This window comes from Mauremys mutica, chromosome 2 (genome assembly GCF_020497125.1).
Source record: "Mauremys mutica isolate MM-2020 ecotype Southern chromosome 2, ASM2049712v1, whole genome shotgun sequence".
Classification (NCBI taxonomy): Eukaryota; Metazoa; Chordata; order Testudines; family Geoemydidae; genus Mauremys; species Mauremys mutica.
This window is the reverse complement of record NC_059073.1, coordinates 76,132,378-76,150,286: the sequence shown is the minus strand read 5'-3', so window position 1 is coordinate 76,150,286 and position 17,909 is coordinate 76,132,378. Positions and strand designations below refer to the sequence as shown.

At 39.0% G+C, this 17,909-nt stretch overlaps 1 protein-coding gene across 2 annotated transcripts in view; it reads left to right on the top strand.

Annotated features, from left to right (window-relative positions):
- Positions 1-17,909, top strand: part of SPIDR (scaffold protein involved in DNA repair) — a 330,087-nt gene that overhangs the window by 294,923 nt on the left and 17,255 nt on the right. The window contains exons 12-16 of one of the 2 annotated variants that reach the window (XM_045004444.1): positions 7,071-7,158; positions 9,704-9,847; positions 9,950-10,009; positions 13,811-14,021; positions 15,121-15,273. In XM_045004444.1, the coding sequence (XP_044860379.1) occupies positions 7,071-7,158; positions 9,704-9,847; positions 9,950-10,009; positions 13,811-14,021; positions 15,121-15,273 (656 nt within the window). The remainder of the gene's footprint in view (positions 1-7,070; positions 7,159-9,703; positions 9,848-9,949; positions 10,010-13,810; positions 14,022-15,120; positions 15,274-17,909) is intronic. The other variant, XM_045004445.1, reaches the window with a different exon arrangement.

Sequence of the window (17,909 nt, the reverse complement as noted above, 5' to 3'; positions counted from 1 at the left end):
AATCTCCATTTTTCGGCTAAAAAAGTTTTGGCAGAACTGTATTTCTAAATCATTATGAGCTTCTCTGATGGGAAATACTATAGAAATACAATTTATTTGATTATACCTGACCCTCTGTGATGAGCAGTTTATGTTCTGCATGAGGCAGAGGGCCGACTTCCTGAGTTTCTGGGGGATGCTCGACCCCCCCTGCTCTGCCCCAAGTCCTACCCTCACTCCACCCCTTCCCCAAGATCCTACCCCCACCCCGCGTCTTTCCCGCATCTCTTCCTGCCTCTGCTTCTCCCCCTCCCTCCCAGCACCTTCTGCCAATCGCGATCAGCTGTTCAGAGGTGTGCAGGTGGTGCTGTGGGAAGGGGGAGGAGCTGATAGGTGGGGCACACCGGCAGGCAGGACGGGCTGGGGGAGAGGGGGAGGAGCTGAGCCGCAGACATGTCAGTTGGTGCTGAGCACCCACAATTTTTTTCCCGTGGGTAGTTGGAACCTATTGCATGAGGTCTTTTTTATGTAAATTAGCTACAAGTGTTAGTATTAGTCAGTACATCACGTAGCCCCTCCTGAAATCCAGTGTGTCTCTCTCCCTTACCTTTTCTTCCAACCGTTCGCTCTGTGATTTACTTTCTCTTATACTCTGTTTCACATGCTGGCTTTCTATAAAGACATGGTTGGTTATGCAGGACAACCTAGATGACTGCTAACTGCCATAAAAGAGAGTTCTTCAACTGCTGGATGGTAACAGGAAACATGTAATGGCCACAGAGCAAGGAAATAGTAATTTCCTTCCTTTTGGTTTTCCCTCCTCCAAAAGAGTGCCATCTAAAGGAACCACCCACTTCCCTGGGGTTTTGAGGTCCTTGAAACCATTTAGTAATTGCTGTGGTTATAAGTTGAGTGCCTCAGTTTAAAGCATAACTTAAATAATTTAATGTTTTAAGATACTTTTACTCTTTATTGTTTTTAATAACTGCATAGATATTCAAAACTAATTTATTTTCTAATTGGGTGTATTTTTTTTCCTTTAACAAACTTTGATTATTACTTAGGTTTCAGTGGCCCATAAAACTAGTGAGGATATATTTATTATCTATCACCACCTCCTATATGTATATCTGAGAGTACAAAATGGCCTTGTATTGTATAAGAAAGCATTTCAGTCTCTCAGTGATGTGATATGGATTTTGGTTTTTGGTTAGCACTATCCAGATTATTCCATGCAGTATATGTAATTTCTAATGTCCCATAAAGAATATAATTATACTAGCTAAAGTTAACAAAAATGGGAAAAAGTACAATTTGACTGAAATACTGAGTTATTAGTTCCAGGTTTTGACTCTCCCGTCCCCCAGGCTCCCATAGGTACATGTAGAGCTGAAGTCTAAGAGTGTATATTGTTTCATATCATACATTCTGCAACGACTATGTGTAACAGGGGAAGTTGAGGAAGCAGTGTTGGCCGGCAATTACAGATTTACATTTGGCTTGCCTTGGCTTTTGATTGTTCAGATTTATGCTGGGGGAGGAAGAGGGGGGATTTGTTTTTAGTGTTGAACACATTGAAATCGTTCATGGAAGGTGAGTAATTGCTTCTCCCCCCCCCCCCACACCCCTTTAATATTATTTGTGTGTGTTGTAATATTTGCCTGATGCAAGAAAAACAAACAAACAAACTACCTGTTTCTTAAAAATGTCTCTTTCTGTAATATTTTTAGACTAAAGGAGGGGGTGTCAAAGAGGTGAAGTAAATTATTTTCTTGCAACTTTTATAATATTGAAGCGAGATTTTTTTTTGTTTTGTAGTTGCAGAAAGTTTCAAAGACAGTGGAAGACCATTGCTTTCTAAGAGTAGTTTGGCTTCTCTCTAGTGTAGGCTGGTGGTTGCAGGGCCTGTATGTCTATATTGCCGGAAATAAGACTTTTACTTTGTTACAAGAGGCTCAGTTAAGCAATAATTAGCCTACTGAGCAACTAGATGCAGAAGCTCAGCAGGCCCCATGGACGGGTAGTGGTACTGGTGCCAGTTCCTACGAGGAATTGTGTCATCTCTGCACTTTCCACCAGCCACAACTTTAGATGTTCTATGCTGCACTTCTCCAGTATCCCTGATGCTGCCAAATCCAGGTACCATATTCTGTTTCATTAAGTGTACTCCACCGAACATGTTTGAGGTAATATGTGTTCTAAGATATGGATGGTCTTTTCCCTGGAAAACTGACAGGGTGATTTAGCCAAAAGAAATATGGTGTGTATGCCAGATATTCGCTACTGTGTTGTCTAGTACCCAAAAGATTGAAGATTCAATTTGAGTAAATATCCTAATGTCTTTGGCCTGTAGACAGGGCTGGAAATCTCATTAGATCAGGTTTTCTCACAAGATGTGCAGTTCTCTAGCTGGAAATGAAAGAAGAATTTTCTCTTCATGTATGATTTTCTTTTCCAATTCTAGCTGTGATCATTTAGGACATGTAGTTCTATAGTACCTTTCATCTGGGGATCCTGAAACACTCTAAAGGTATTAATTTCAGCACCATTGTGACGTAGGTTTGTATTATGCCCATTACAGTGGAGTTTATTGAGAAATAAAGAGGTTTAAGTAACTTGCTCAAATCTACATGGCAAGCCTATGGCAGACCTTGGGATGGAACCCAGAATTCCTGCTTCCTGACCCCTTCTGTAACCATTACACTACATTACCTAGCATCTTACGTTTTACTAATTCGTAGACCCATTCTCTCCTTTCTTTCTTCTTTGTCCTTTTCTTCTTTTGTCTGTCTTGGTCTTTATCCTTTTCTCCTGAATTTGCTGTGTAATCATTTTTAAGTAAAAATATTTATAAATTGCATTTTGCTGCAGAAAAACAAATATAGATCTAATCTAGAAACATAGTCAACTGCTTTGAGTGCATCAGTTAAACTTTCTCCCGGCAGGGTTAGGTGACATGGTGCCAGAAGGTTGTCTGCAGCTAAACACCTGTCTATATTAGAGCTTCTAATGTTGCTGGTGTTCGCAATGTTGGGAAATTTATCAAAAATGTCTGTAGTGTCAACAAAGTCAAAGTCTCAGCTCACCCATCTGTTAAACAGATGTTAATAATATCTACCTTCTTTATCAAAAATCAAACACACATACACACTAAAAGACAAAAGGTAAGAAACAGAAGGTGGTTTGTGTTTCCTGATCACACTGCTGAAATGTGAAACTGGAGAGGGAGGTGGTTAGGCATATAAATGAAAGCAGCCTCAGAGCAGGGCAGCACATTCTTTACTCCAAAGGGGTGGGGGTGGCAGCTTCTTGTCTCTGTTATTGTTCATATCAGCATCTATCTTCTAGTAATTGTTCCATTCAGTGGTTTAAGATGATTTATTAAATAGGTCATGAGTTACTTCTGCACATGCAGAAGGTGGTGGTTTCGTTTGTTTTGTTGTTTTTTCATTCTGTCAATCATGTGTTCAGCTTGTTTAATAATATGGATTATTAAAACCTCAACCAGAACTGAGGGTTCAGACAGGACAGTTTGAGTTTATGGATCTACAGAAAAAGAGGCAGCATGTTCAACTTTTCAGAGTAAAGTTGTAAATAATGATTTTCAAGTATAATGGATGTAAAAACAAACCTAAACAGTTCCTACTGGTATGGGGTTTGAGCAGAGCTGGAAAGATTCAGGGCAAGAGAAAAGGAGAGCACTTGACATGGAGAGGGGTTCTATGTCATAAGACCACTATTCCCTGCCTCCTTGTACATTATAGTTATCGATAGACAACATATTTCCGCATTCAGTGTGGGATGGAAGGATTTTTTCCACATGTATATTTTAGTTTGTTATGGAGATGCTGGTCATAACTCCATTAGTTGAGGGGTTTTGTTTGTTTTTAATTTACAAAAGGGATTAACCCTTTGTTTTGTAGGAAGAATAAGAATACAGAGTAATATATTAGATTCCTTCTCTTTTAAGTAGGAAGAACATTATTTAAAATATGATGTTTTTTTCCTTGTACCTGTTGCTTCTTTTTATTTTGTCCATGTTTCTTTTGTCATGAAAATATTCAAAAACATTGTCTCAAAAATGTTCAAAAAATATTGCTATTATTCCCCCCTCCACTACCATGCACAAACACAGAGCAAACTTGCAGGGAGTTCTTTCTTATTATACAATGAGATAAATTCCTTACTCACTGTGGCACAGAGCCAGCTGGAGTTGCACACTTTGGCTTGGTTCCATAGCGAGTGCTACCAATGTCGGGTGAAATATAACCTTTTTCAGAGGGCTTGCATTAGGGTGACCAGATAGCAAGTGTGAAAAATCAGGACAGAAGGTGGTGGGTAATAGGAGCCTATATAAGAAAAAGTCCCAAATATCGGGATTGTCCCTATAAAATTGGGACATCTGGTCACCCTAACCTGCATACACACAGCCTATGCACCACTCAGTCCTTGAAATTTGGGCTCAAGTGGGACATGAGGGTTGCATAGGCCTTGTACTACTAGCTTGTTGTGCAGGGTTAATTTCACTCATTGTGAGGGGAAAGCATTTTCCAAAGATGAGGATATAGTCCCTGTGTGGTTTCCAACCCCTTCTCCCCAACTGCCTAGGAAGCAAAGTCCATGACTGTTTGGAGTGTAGATATGCAAATACAATGCCTTCTGGACTCCATGTGGGCAGGGAAGCAGGTCCTTTGCAAGGGGCACTGACTGGTACTCCCCTAGCATTCACGAATAGCAGCTCCAAAACAGAATTTCCAGCCTGGTAGAGAGAGAAGCACAACTTGATTTCTACCTTTGCAGATCCCTCTAGTATTATAACCCCCATATTACTAGTCTGACTAATAGCATCAAAGGAAAGTGCGAGGCCAAGATATTTAGTCGCTGGACAGTTGCTAAGTAATTTTGTTTACAAATCCATTCAGGGAAACAAATAGTGTGAATTACTGTGCAATTAGGTGTTTCTAGTTCAAGCAAGATACGCTGCTTCCCGTTGTATGCTTCCTTACAGGAAAGTCAGTTACCCTTCCCCAGTGAAAAGTAAGTAATAAGAGCAAACTTCACACCTCCTGTGTGAGGCATCAACACAGCCTCTGGGAGGAGACAGAATCATCCCTTGGGCATTGGAGGCAGGGCATGGGTCATCTGTGCAGCTGAGCTTCTACAGTTTACTGCCTGTGTTAACTATTCCATTCTCACTTTGCGACCTCCACTTGCATGCACTAAACCTCTGTGTGTAGTCTCTTATACAGAAGTAAGGTTGCCTTGGTTCCTGTAGCTTAATCCCCAAATGCAGCTCCCTGCTCTAGCCATGAGACCACGTTGCCTCCCACAAACATCAAAGCCACTTTACTTATACATGAGAGTGACCACACAGGGCTTTCTATGAATTTGCAATTTGCAACACTTCTATGAATTTGCAATTTGTCTTAACTTTCCTGAGTGTAGACAAGCCCTTAGATTCTCCTCGTGGCTCTGCTAGAGACATGTACTCAACTTTGCTGTTCCACAGTTTTCCTATCTGAAAAGCGCGGCCAATAGTAGGAGGGATATCAAAGGTGTACAAAGCACTATAAAATCAGCTTTGTGAATGCTGATAATCCACTTTGAGATCCTTGAATGGAAGACATTAAAGAAGACCAAAGTATTATTTTCATTTCTTTTTTTATTTGCATCCACCCTTATTTCTCCTCAGTCTGTTATTCCTCTTTCCCTAAACTTGTCTCACCCCAGTCCACTTATCCAGGGTGTCTCTCCATTTTGTATGATGACCTGGGGAGTCATTCCCATTTTTCTCCATGCGCCCCCGGCCGACCTCAGCGAGGCCAGCCAGGAGCACCCATGACAGCAGCAGATGGTACAAAAGGACTGATAACAGTCATTGCCAATTTCCAATTGCAAACGGTGCAAAATGACTGATAACCGTCATCTCATCGCCAATTTCCAATTGCAGACAGTGCTATAGCTGGTAACCGTCTGCTACCTTGCAAAGGCAAATGAATGCTGCTGTGTAGCACTGCAGTACCACGGCTGTCAGCAGCATCCAGTACACATACGGTGACAGTGACAAAAGGCTAAACGGGCTGCATGGTTGCCATGCTATGGCATCTGCCAGGGCAATCCAGGGAAAAAGGGCGCGAAATGATTGTCTGCCGTTGCTTTCACGGAGGAAGGATTGAGTGACAACATTTACCCAGAATCACTCGCGACACTGTTTTTGCATTGGGATCTCAACCCAGAATTCCAATGGGTGGGGGAGACTGCGGGAACAATGGGATAGCTACGGGATAGCTACCCACAGTGCAACGCTCCGGAAATTGACACTAGCCTCGGTACATGGACGCACACCGCCAAAATAATGTGCTTAATGTGGCCGCGTGCACTCGACTTTATACAATCTGTTTTAAAAAACCTGTTTCTGTAAAATCAGAATAATCCCATAGTGTAGACATACCCTAGGTTTCTAAATGCAAAATAGAGTACTTAGTTTAAAAAAAATGGATAAAGGATGAACTGCAAAGGAAAAATAAAGTGGGACTGTGCTCATTTGTGCTTCTTTATGATGTATAATGAAGGCTTGGAGTTATTTTAAAATAAATAAAATAAAAACAAAATCCTGTTTGTTTTTTACATTAGAATATCACATCTACCCTGGCTTTCTTGAAAGGTTCTATGGCCAGTAGACTCAGAGGTCAGAGAAAAGCAAGAAAGTAAAACATTTTTAGTTCAGTGGCAAATTGAGTTTTACTCTGCTTAATGCAAATGTTGTAGATTGAAAACTCTTGAATAAGGAACTGGATTGATATGTGTCTTGTACAATGTCAGTATTTAACAATAATTATATTGCATCTTTTTATAGGCAAAGAATTGAATGAAACTTTGATATTCAGCAATTAATTATCTTTCTTTTTCTCTCTTTCTCTGCAGCAGAGATCATGGGGATTAAATTAGGCCAAACAAAACCCAACATCTGATGAACAAATATAACTTAGATTTGTTTTCACAGTCAAATGATGATTCAAATTAAATGTCTTTTTAATACAGCATGTTCAATTGAAAACATTTTGAAACAGGTTGTATTTTTTTTTCTTAAGGGCATTGGGACTTTTCAGTCTGATAGACAGTTTGTGGCCTCCATTAGTGCCTCTAAAAGTTCCTGGTCAAAGTCAAGACTGTGAAGCGGTAAGGTGTATTTTACTGAGCTGTGTTTCTTCATCCAAAATTAAAGTTCTTGTATGTATAGTATGCACATGTTTATTTGGGGTGTCAGATTCTCCCGGTCCCTTTAGCCATACAGCTATGCTCTCGTGCTTCTCCCTTCATTCTAGACTAACTGCCTACCCCCATACCTTAGACCAACACTTTGATCTCATCCGCAGAGGCGGATTACAGTTTTGTAGGGGCTAGTTCACCCTCACCTCCCCAGCACATGGGGGTACCCATTTTTCCAGGGCCTCCCAATTGGCAGGGGCCCCTGGGGACAGGCCCCATTGGCCCAGTGGATAATCCGCCAATGCTCATCCGCCACTGTAGGTGGTGACTACCTCATCATTAATTCTCTGTATGCATCATGGTGGGATACACTGTTGGTCACTAGTTTGGTAGTCCTCTCCTTCTACAGGAAATACAAATTAGATCAGACGCTATGAAGGCAAACCAGAAAATATAATGGTAGAACTCAGCAAGGACAGTGCTGTTCTACAGGTCAAAATCAGGGCTGTTCTAACTTCCTTTGCATGCTGGAGTGATTCTGACTGTGGTGCTCAGTCTGCGTGAAGATTATAATCTGGAGGTTTAACTGAGCACTAAAACAATCTTGGAATAATAAAAAATAGTGTAAGCATTTCTGTGAATTTCAAACTAAAATGTGATGCTAATGTGCACTTCAAATCTGGGATTTTATCTGTAAATTTCCCTTAATTCATATTGTATTCAGAAAAGAAATTTTGCCTATTGTGTGGTGTTTGGGAGTATTACTCTGATGGGAAAGGTTTGAGATGTGGTGGTGTTTTTAATCATTAAGAATCAGGTACCTGTGCTGTTGTGGTATTCCTGTATAACTCTCGTGTTGGAGAAAAGTTTGGTGTTATTTAATTATGTGCATAACATTAGAACTTAGAGGTCTCATCCACGGTAGGGCCACAATGTGCTAGGTGCTATACAGACTCCTACATTGGGTGTGCATGATTTAAAAATAAAGAAACTTACCCAGGGGGAAAAAGTAACCAACACAAAGGAAATTGAAAAGGCGATCATTGTTGGTTACTCTAGGGAAAAAATCTCATGAATCGCTTTGCTACAATGTACTTTTTACATTGCTAAGAGGTTTACATTGGAGAACAAAATTAAAACCCTGTTGTTTTAAAATAATACCATTGAAGTTCTGACTTAACCTGAAAAAGCAAGACCAATTCTGAATAAAACTACCTGTCTGTCCTGGATTCACACCTCATACAATCTAGGTATTTCACAAGTCTCAAAAAAATAGATTGATGTGTGTGCTGCAACAAGTAGGCAGCAGTGGGAGCATCTATGGATGGAGCAGCACTCTTAAATGCTGTGTAATATAGTTTATAACTTTCATTTGTTTTTAAATTCTTTTACTTTAATAATAATAATTATAATAATTAAAAATAAATAATCAATAGAGAGGAAACTTTCCATTGCCATACACTTCAAGTGTATTTCACAAACTAGGATTCTAATGGTTGAAGATGCCACGATGAAGTTTATTATTCCTGCCAATTTTGGCAGTTTGTTGTTTAATTTTGATACATTTCTTATTGATATAAATGTGCCTAGAAAGCAGAATCTTTTAGATATAATTAAAAATATGAATAATAAAATGTTACTGTATGAAGAGGTCTCTGGAATAGACTTCTCTTGTGCCATACATACACCAAGCTATCTTTTTTGATATATTCAAAAGGAAACATTTTGTTTTGACATTTTTTTTCTTATGTGGAAGTTCTTTTTAATGGCTGAACAGCTGTTTTCATTAATTCAGCTTTCCTTTATTATATTACGTGTTTCATTAACTCCTAAACAACATCCCCAGAGTATAATTATACAAACTGATAAATAAAAATAAAGCTATAGGGCTGACCCTGCATCCTGAGAAGCTATTCTAGTTTGAAGCCTCTTTGAATGGGGATTTCTAGTGTGGTTATACCATCACATAACTGTTTAAGGGAAATAAGGGCTCGTCCTAGCACAGAGAAAAGTTCATGTTGTTGCTAAATTGCTGCTGTTTTCCATTTTCTCTCTGTGCTGCCCAGGATTTAACTTGGCAGCTTTCAGCGTTCTCAGTAAAGCTGCTTCAGCTGTTTACTGTCACCCACCCACATGCAAAAAAATCCCCAAGTCTCAGAAGTCGCACATTTTTTTGAAAAGATGAAAATCATAGAATTCATAACTCTCACAACTGCCCTGTCACAAAGCTGTCATAGTGGTTGTCCATTGTGCCAAACTGTGTGATATTTTTGAGCTATGGATCAATGTCAAACTAGGAAAAAGGATGACTTACAAACTGATTTAACTTGCGACATGAAAACATTAAATTTTCATCGGTTCCTACTTCACCACGGTGTTGTATCAGTTAAATGTTTGGATAGTGCTTTGAAAATGTAAAGTGTGATGTAAGTCCTAAGTATTATTACTTATCATTATTGGTCATATTGAAATACTTTTAATTAGGTTCCATATTTCTTTTATTTATTTTCAACAGATTAAAACTAACCTTCCTCCTCCGAGCTTCTGTTACATTCTTACAGCTCAACCTGATCCAAGACATGTCAATGTAGGTGAGGAAGGACAGATTTCCAATTTCTACCTGCCCCCAACTATACGTAGTCTAAAGGAAATTCTTCAGGTAACTTTTTTTAAAAGTGCAATAACAGGTATTTTGTACTACTAATTTAATAGATTTATAATATCATATTTGACTAATCTTCCCTTTTAAATTGTGTGGCAGGTTGGTGATTTTAATCAACGTTGTAGCTTTTGGGCACAAGTTATATATCGAAGGCTGCAGGTAATTTTACTTTTTAGTAATGAAATGTACTAAAATCAATGTAATGTGTATAAAGAAGCAGATATTTGCTGTGTTTAGATATAACATTTACTTTTCAGATGCTCTTTAAGAGCTGTCTGAGTGGATCTATCAGTAGGTAAGATATCCCTGTGAATGGGCAGCAAGAAGAACTCACTTCTGTTTGGTTTAGAAAACTAATTTCTTCTGAATCAAGTGCTGTTTATCATGGGACAGATTTTCACCTTATATATGACCAGGCAGCTTCCATTGAAACCAGTTGGGATCTGCAGTGACAACCAAAAAGAGAATCTGCTTTACAGTTAAATTCTGCCCTCAGATACACCTGAGAAGCCCCCATTCAGTGGTACATCTGAATGCAGACTTTAGCAGATGATGGGTGTATATATAGAGAGAGTGATTCTGTCCTTGTGTGCAACTGGGCAGCTCCCTCTCGCTTCAAGGGGAGCCATCCAGGTGCACCCAAGAGCAGAATTTGGCTCCTCTAATCTACTAGTAAAAAGCAGGAGCTCCTAGATAAATCTGTCTGCCATGCACATTGGATTTTCTACTTCTGGATTTTTTTTCAAAGTGATGCTCATCCCTCAGTAGTTGAAAGGATTTTCTGCAGACTACTGAATATGCAGTAGATGGAGGATTTCTTGACAAGAAAAATAGTGTCAAACAAAACTAATGGACAAAGATAAGGAAATTTGAAGGGATTTAATTCTAAGACCAGCTAAGAAGCTGGAAGTGCTCCGCACCACCATGACATAGACCTGAATTCAATTTTAGGTCAAAAGGCTCTCGCTTCCAGGGCTCATGGGTTATAATCTAATATTTAGGCAAGCAGCACAATTGACTCCTGAGAAATTAGTGCCTTTTATTGCTCAATGATGATTTTCCCAAGCTAAATGGCATGGGCATTTGTGTGGGTTTTAAAGCAAGATGAAATTATGAGATCCTGAGGGCTTCAACAAGGGAATTAGATACACAGATTTGTCTCCCTGCCCTATTTTCAAACAAACAAATAAGAAAAAGAAACTTTCCTCTAAAAATTGTTTTAATCACAGAAAAGTAGATTGTGTTTGTAACTGGCTGATTTAGGAGATCACTGATTTCAGATGTGCCTCTATCTGAATCAATATTGTGTAGCAGTATCCTATTCTAGGAGTTCCTAGCGACTTAGTTAGAAAAGAGATTGACTAAGCTAGGATGTACATTACTTTGAAGAATTTTCATGTGCCTACTAGGAAAGACCTATATATACACTTTCATGTTGTTAAAATGTTTGATAAGCCAGGTGTTGTTGTAAGTGATCATTTGCTATTTAACTGTATGCACTAGACTTCTGTAGATTAACAAGGTAAGGACTCATAAATTATTGGAAAAAATACTGCAAAGGTAATGAAAAATGTTTCACTTTTGGATAGCTGCTCTCGGGATGTAACTTACCTGTTGTTTGTGTGTCACTCATCTAATCCTTCCAGAAATAAAATGTCATGTGCAGCAACTTGTTGATTTCTTCAGTCTTTGCCAAGAGGAGTTGTCCTTCACACGCAAGATTATTGTGCAATAAAATGTGAAGTGAGGACCTTGATTCAGCTTTAATGTCTTCTTCAGACTCGTTATTCGGAACTGGGAAAATACTCTCTATGAATTGTGTACATTTTGTAGTTAATTTATATTATTGTACTTTAAAAAGCAGCAGTGTTCAGTCCAAATAGCCACTTGATCAGTATTCTGCAGTGCCTCATTTGGGTGAAGGGGGAATGGAAATATGCCTTTTATTATTTATTTATTTATTCAGAATAAGTACTGTGGTATAAAAGGAAAATGAGGAAATATATTCCATCTGTGCTTGAGGAGTTGTCCTTTTTTATAACTCAATCCTGCTGCTGTTTGTCTCTTGTTTCCTTTCTGTTCAGAACAAATTGTCACACATACAAAGATGATGATTTTACAATGACTTGTGATTATTACTGTTGTTGTTGTTTTACTTTTCGGCTGACTCTTCTGTTGTGTACCTCTAAAGACCAGCTTTTAAAAGCTCTGGGGTAACTCTCATGTGACAGCTGTAAAAGTCAGTCTTTCATGACTGTTTTAAAACTCTGCACATATGGAAGATGATCAGATGCATGTAGCTGTTACAGAAGGAACTTGGAGATAAGTACAATAAAAACATATACTAAGGAATCAGAATAAATTGTTGCATCTAGGTTTATGAATTCTGCCAACTATCATTTCCAATCAACGTATTTGTTCTGGGAGCTACTAATATGAAGAAATGGCTAGTTTTAAAGGGTCTGATTTTTTCAGAGGTTTGAATTTGCTGTTGGAAACAAGAGCTGAGGTTCTCGTTGCCTCATAACCTGTAATAGATGAATAGGGCTTTAAGAGTTCATGTATCTTTATTTTTAGAAATGTAGACATTCTCTTGGGGCGGGAGGTGAGGTGAAGGAAGTTAGAGTTAAACTCCAATAAATAATTGAGATGATAAAGATTCTGGTATTTGCAGAGTATCTTCTACCTATATGATTGAATAAAAATTGTAATGTATTCTTGAAAATTAAAAGGATACATGATGTTCTGGTAGCACCCATCACCATATTATCTAAGCTCTGAAGTATTGTTTTAAAAAAAATCATAAATCCTTTAGAAAAAAAAGTTACACAATGTTTATATTTCCTTGAATACTTCGATCTAAAATAAGTTTATTTACCTAAAAATCTCTTTTCTCTATCATGCACACACACACTACTTCATCATTATAGAGCTGCTCCTGAGTGCTCTCTTTGCATTAATTGTAGATATAAAATAAAATGCTGAAGCATTTAAGGTGGATTGGGAACACACAGAGAATTACATAAGCTTTGCAAACAGACACAAGAAAACGCAAATTGCCAAACTTTAGCACAGCTGATCTTGGTAGATCTTTTAATAAACTTAATATCCATCTGACTAGTTTTTTCATCAAAGTAATGTGAAACATTTTAAAACATTAATGAGCTATTGTTAATCATGTTTTCAGATATGAAATCGAACATAAAGTGTAGGTATTTTGTCTGTGACATTATCTGTTTTCATGTTGCTTATTTTAGCAATACCAGAATATATTTCTCCCTGTCCTAAACAGGCAGAACACTTATGTAGTCAGGGCTGATTCCCTCGTTTCTTTCAGAACACTTTATGAATAATTTAGTTTATATTTATATGTATTTTTCAAAATTTTTGAAAGATGCTATTTGTTCACCAGTAAGAAAAACATCCAATTTTGTAACCTATAGCAGCTGTTACCCAGGGAGTGGTGCATATGAGAGAGTCTGATGACAATATTTGTTGAATTTGCTTATGCAGGAATAACGTCAGTGTGAGACTTTTTTTTTTTTTTAACTACAAAGCTCATATAGGGCCTTGTCCAGACTAGCATAAAAGGTGTATTTTTAAAACTTTGCTAGCTAACACATTTTAACTAAATATTTTAAAACTCTAGTGTGGATGGAGCAAACTGTATTATAACACTAGCTGGTTGAGGTAACCCCAGGCTCCCCACTCAGGTCGACCAGCTAAATTAGATAAAAGTTGTTAATCTGCATCTGTGTCAGGGAAAGGGTTAACGCATGTTAACTAATCCTGTCCCAACCCTCACTTCTCTTGCTGTCCAAACGCTAAACATCATGGTCTAAGTGAGTTTTGTTTGTTATGAGGAGATGAAGCTGTTTTAGTCTTCGGTTCTGCTATTAGTTTAATCAAATTGTATTACAGTTAAATAAAAATCTTTTGCCCTTTCTTTTGAAATCCTAGGTAAAATGTAGTGTTTCTGTGGGTCAAAGGGAGTTTTGGTTATTTGTGACTGACTTCGCACTGCAGAGCGGGGCTAAAGACAACTGTGGAACTGCAAAGTCTGTACCTGTATATTTTGCTTCATCATGTGTTCTTGGTGAGAAAGTTATGGAGCCACTCACCAATGCGTCCCACTGTGTTATCTTCTTCAAGGATGCTTTGCGAGGAAATGGTAAGCTGTTTATTCATGGTACTGGGGCAATTGGAGCCAAAATAAATTAACTGTGACCCATGGGCATTCAAATCTTTATTATAGACATTCAACCTTCTGAGACACTCAGATCAAGATGAAGCATTGCAAGCTGGGACCCAGTATCTGGGGAAGGGGGAATTGTAACTGTTGTTTTCAGTATTTTTTTTTCATCATTTTACATTGTTAACTGAATTTACTTCCACTAGAAGGAGTAGGGTTAATGACAACCAGAGACCTGACACCTCTATTTCCCTACAGCCAGAGGCATTGCAAGCTGCCCCACACTGCCTTTTCAATGTAGCTCTTCAATGACCATATGGGCATCTATGGGAAGAAAGTTCCATTTCTATGCCCATTCATTCTTTGACCTCTCTTCCAAGGCATCCAATTATCATTCCAGTTTAGTGCCAATGGTTGTGACAATATTAGGATGTGCATATTTGTCCACCAGGAAATAGAGTGAGAACACCAAATTGATTTCACATAAGATGTCAGATATTAGTGACTTTCTGTCACCATCAATCCAACCTAGGTTTGAGCCACTGACCTACTTATGAAAGGCTCCATGTCCTGTTACCAAATCCATTGAACAATTTATTTACCCATAGGAGTTGAAATCTGGTCCATATTATGCAAATGAGATGTGGCATTAGGTGCAGGTGAGTAAAAGTTTGGGCAATTTCTGCTTTGGAGAGTAAAGTACTGCATGTGCCTTGCCTTAGGACAGATTTAAACAAATAAAAACACCTCTAAGAGAAGTACAAACTTATATGATTAAACAACAGACAAAAACCACATGCTTCCAGTGAATAAATTACAATCCTGTTTGAATTGAATTTGAATGTCTCTTTTTTTAAAAATCTGATGTAGCAAAATCTTTTTGCCCAGAAGGCACTGAGCTTACCAAGAGCATTATATGTGTTTCATTCAAAAAAACAAATATGCTGTTGTGGAGGAAACCTGAAATAATCCATCTATCTGGTTAGTAACTGGCAGAAAGCATTGTCTTTATTGGCCATGACAATATGGTCACCTTTTTCCTTGTTACTATAGTAAATTGAAATGTCTTTGTTGGCAGGTAGGATTATTTGTGTTGAACGTACCGTTCTCTCGTTACAAAAGCCCCTTTTGTACACGGCTGCCGAGGCTGACTTTAGTGAGCTGACTAGCCCTGTCAAACTAGATGAACTGGATTCTACAACACAGGCCAATTCCATTTGTACCATAAAAGGTTGGTACAGCCTTTTTTTGCTAACTATTTATGTTCATTTTAAGCATTTAGGTCCATTGAATAAAACAGTGCATTGAAGGGGGAGAGGGGGTGGCTTGGGGGAAGATGCTGTGTGTCATTAGGACAGTCAGGTTTATCTCTCTTCCTGGGTTTTCATTACCTTGTTGCTGTGGAAGAGCCTTTTCCCCTGCACACTGTTGCCCATCTGAGCTCTGCACGGTCAGTGTTCCCATTCAGTGCCTGTGTGTGCATGCGTGTGTGCATGCATGTACACACAAATCTTTGCTGTAAAATGTTCCATTCTTTCACTTCATATGTCAGTTTGCACCAGACTTTCCCATCTTACCAATTGGGTATAGCATTATCTGCAGTAAAATTATTTTTCTACAGAAAGATTAGGTGTGCAAGCAAGGACTTGTGCGGCAGGGTTGGTTCTTCCACTGCGTCCTTCCCTTGGTGATATGCAGAAGCAGGGCAGTTTAATGTTCTAGTGAGGGCTCTTAGCACAACTTGGCCACACTAGCTCCCCAACCAGTGCTGCTGGCTTTTGGACATTGCTTTGTTTAATCATTTAGTCCATCCACTACTAGGGCAGGAATATTCCCTACAATGTATTTTCTAATGCTTTGTCTGATCTGCTTCTAAAGGTTTCAAGTTGTGGTGCTTCATTTCAGAGATTACTTCACAGCCTAGTAACTCACACTTTCAATAAAAAAAAAATCCTTTCTTAATTTCATTCCATCATTTTAAGGCTAGGATTTAGTCCTGGGTATTTTTAGTACAAGTCATGGATAGTCATGGTAATAAACAAAAAGTCAGGGCCCATGACTGTTGACCTGTGCATGACTTGTACTATAAATACCTCTGACTAAATTGTAGGTGTTGGGGGCACTCCGGCGACAGTGGAGCCTCGCCACCCCGAGCAGCAGTAGTGCACCGCTGCTGCTGGGGCGGAGCGGCCCAGGGCCATGACGATGCTTCTGGGGGTGTGGCCCGGGACCCTGCTGCTGCTCCCAGACCGCTGCCCCAGCTCTGGGACCAGCTGCCTGGGGTTGCCCGAGCAGCAGCCAGTTCGGCTGGCCCTGGGCTGCCCTTCCTGCTTGGTAGATGCAGCTGATCTGAGGGCCGCCCATTTCAGAAGTCATGGAGGTTCCAGAAAGTCATGGAATCTGTGACTTCCGTGACCTCTGTGAAAGACTCGCAGCCTTAATCTTTCCTATTTATGTCCTAGACAACTCTTTACCTTCCCTGGAGTTTGCACCCATCAAATACTTACTAACACACTTCAAGTGATTTCTAGAATATTAGCAATATTGATAAGGGGTAGTACTGAATCCTTACAGACACAGATCCATATAGTTAAAAGCTGGTGGTGTTACCAAAAATACCCGGTCTGTTGTTGTGATAACGCCCTATGTGGCTAGAATCTCCGCCACTAGTATGAGTATATTGCATTGAAAAACCTTGATTTCTTGCACTGCATAATGAAGAACAACTATAACTGTAGGGGACTCATTCTGAGCCCTGGTGAGTTCTAATGTCTCAGATCAATATTAGCAGCTATTTTAATGGTATTTCAATCAACATGTTTGAAATACTGCTTTTTTTATTTCAGCAATTTATTCATCTGCTGTTACATTTAAACAGACCAAGTATGAGAAGCTCTTCCTTCTCCATGTCAGTCTGCACCACTCTTTATGGAGTGGGATCAATGCAAGATACCTCCCCCCGCACACCTTTCAACATCTAGAGGAGAAAAAATCCACCTTCATGTTCCTGTGCAAGTTAAAACACATAATTGTAAAAATGAAGAGCTATTTTTAATGCTAAAGGTACACCAAAAAACCCCTCAGCCCCTGCTCTTCCTTTAGTTGTGAAGGAAGGGTTAAAGAAGAAATTAGAGAGGGAGTTGTGCTGCTGGTGATCTGGACAGATGTGTTTTATGGAACTTCCTCTGGCGTTGGTCCCATTTGATTTTACAGTTACTTTCACTTAGGGTAACTGTTATTTTATTAATATTCTCCTGGGTCCTTTTGTTCTAATGCAGAATGTAAAATATCTTCTCCTATTATAGGCAGAGCTTTCTCTGTCTGTAGATAATCTCTCTTCTTTGTATTTTCACATAGTAACTAATAGTTTACAGTGTTTAAAATGGATTTTCACTGCTTTGTAGTTTCTTTGGCTACTTCCTCTTTGAATCTTTCTCGTGGAAGATTGTGTAGCATGGCTGTTCTTGTAGTAACAAATGTATTTGGTGAAATGATTAACAAAGGAGGTGTATCTTTCCTGAAATGTTTGCAGCTTCTCCATTTGTATTTGATAACAGCATAAGATTCTTAATATTTCGTATTAGGTCCAACTGTTCATATGAGAGAGTTCTAGTAGTTTGTACCACATATGCTTTGTGGGAGGATTAACTGGTTAACAGTATTTTTTTTTCAGTGAATGATTCAGAAATGATATTCTGATTTTGACACTTGATGTCTTCATATTTAAGCCCCACTCCAAGAGGCACTGTTTCCAGCTGTACTGATAAACTGCTTGAATGATGATAATCACCACCCTGCCTGTTCCTAAATATTGTCAATTGACCAGACATTCTACCCACTCATTAATCACTGTGACAAGCTGAAGAA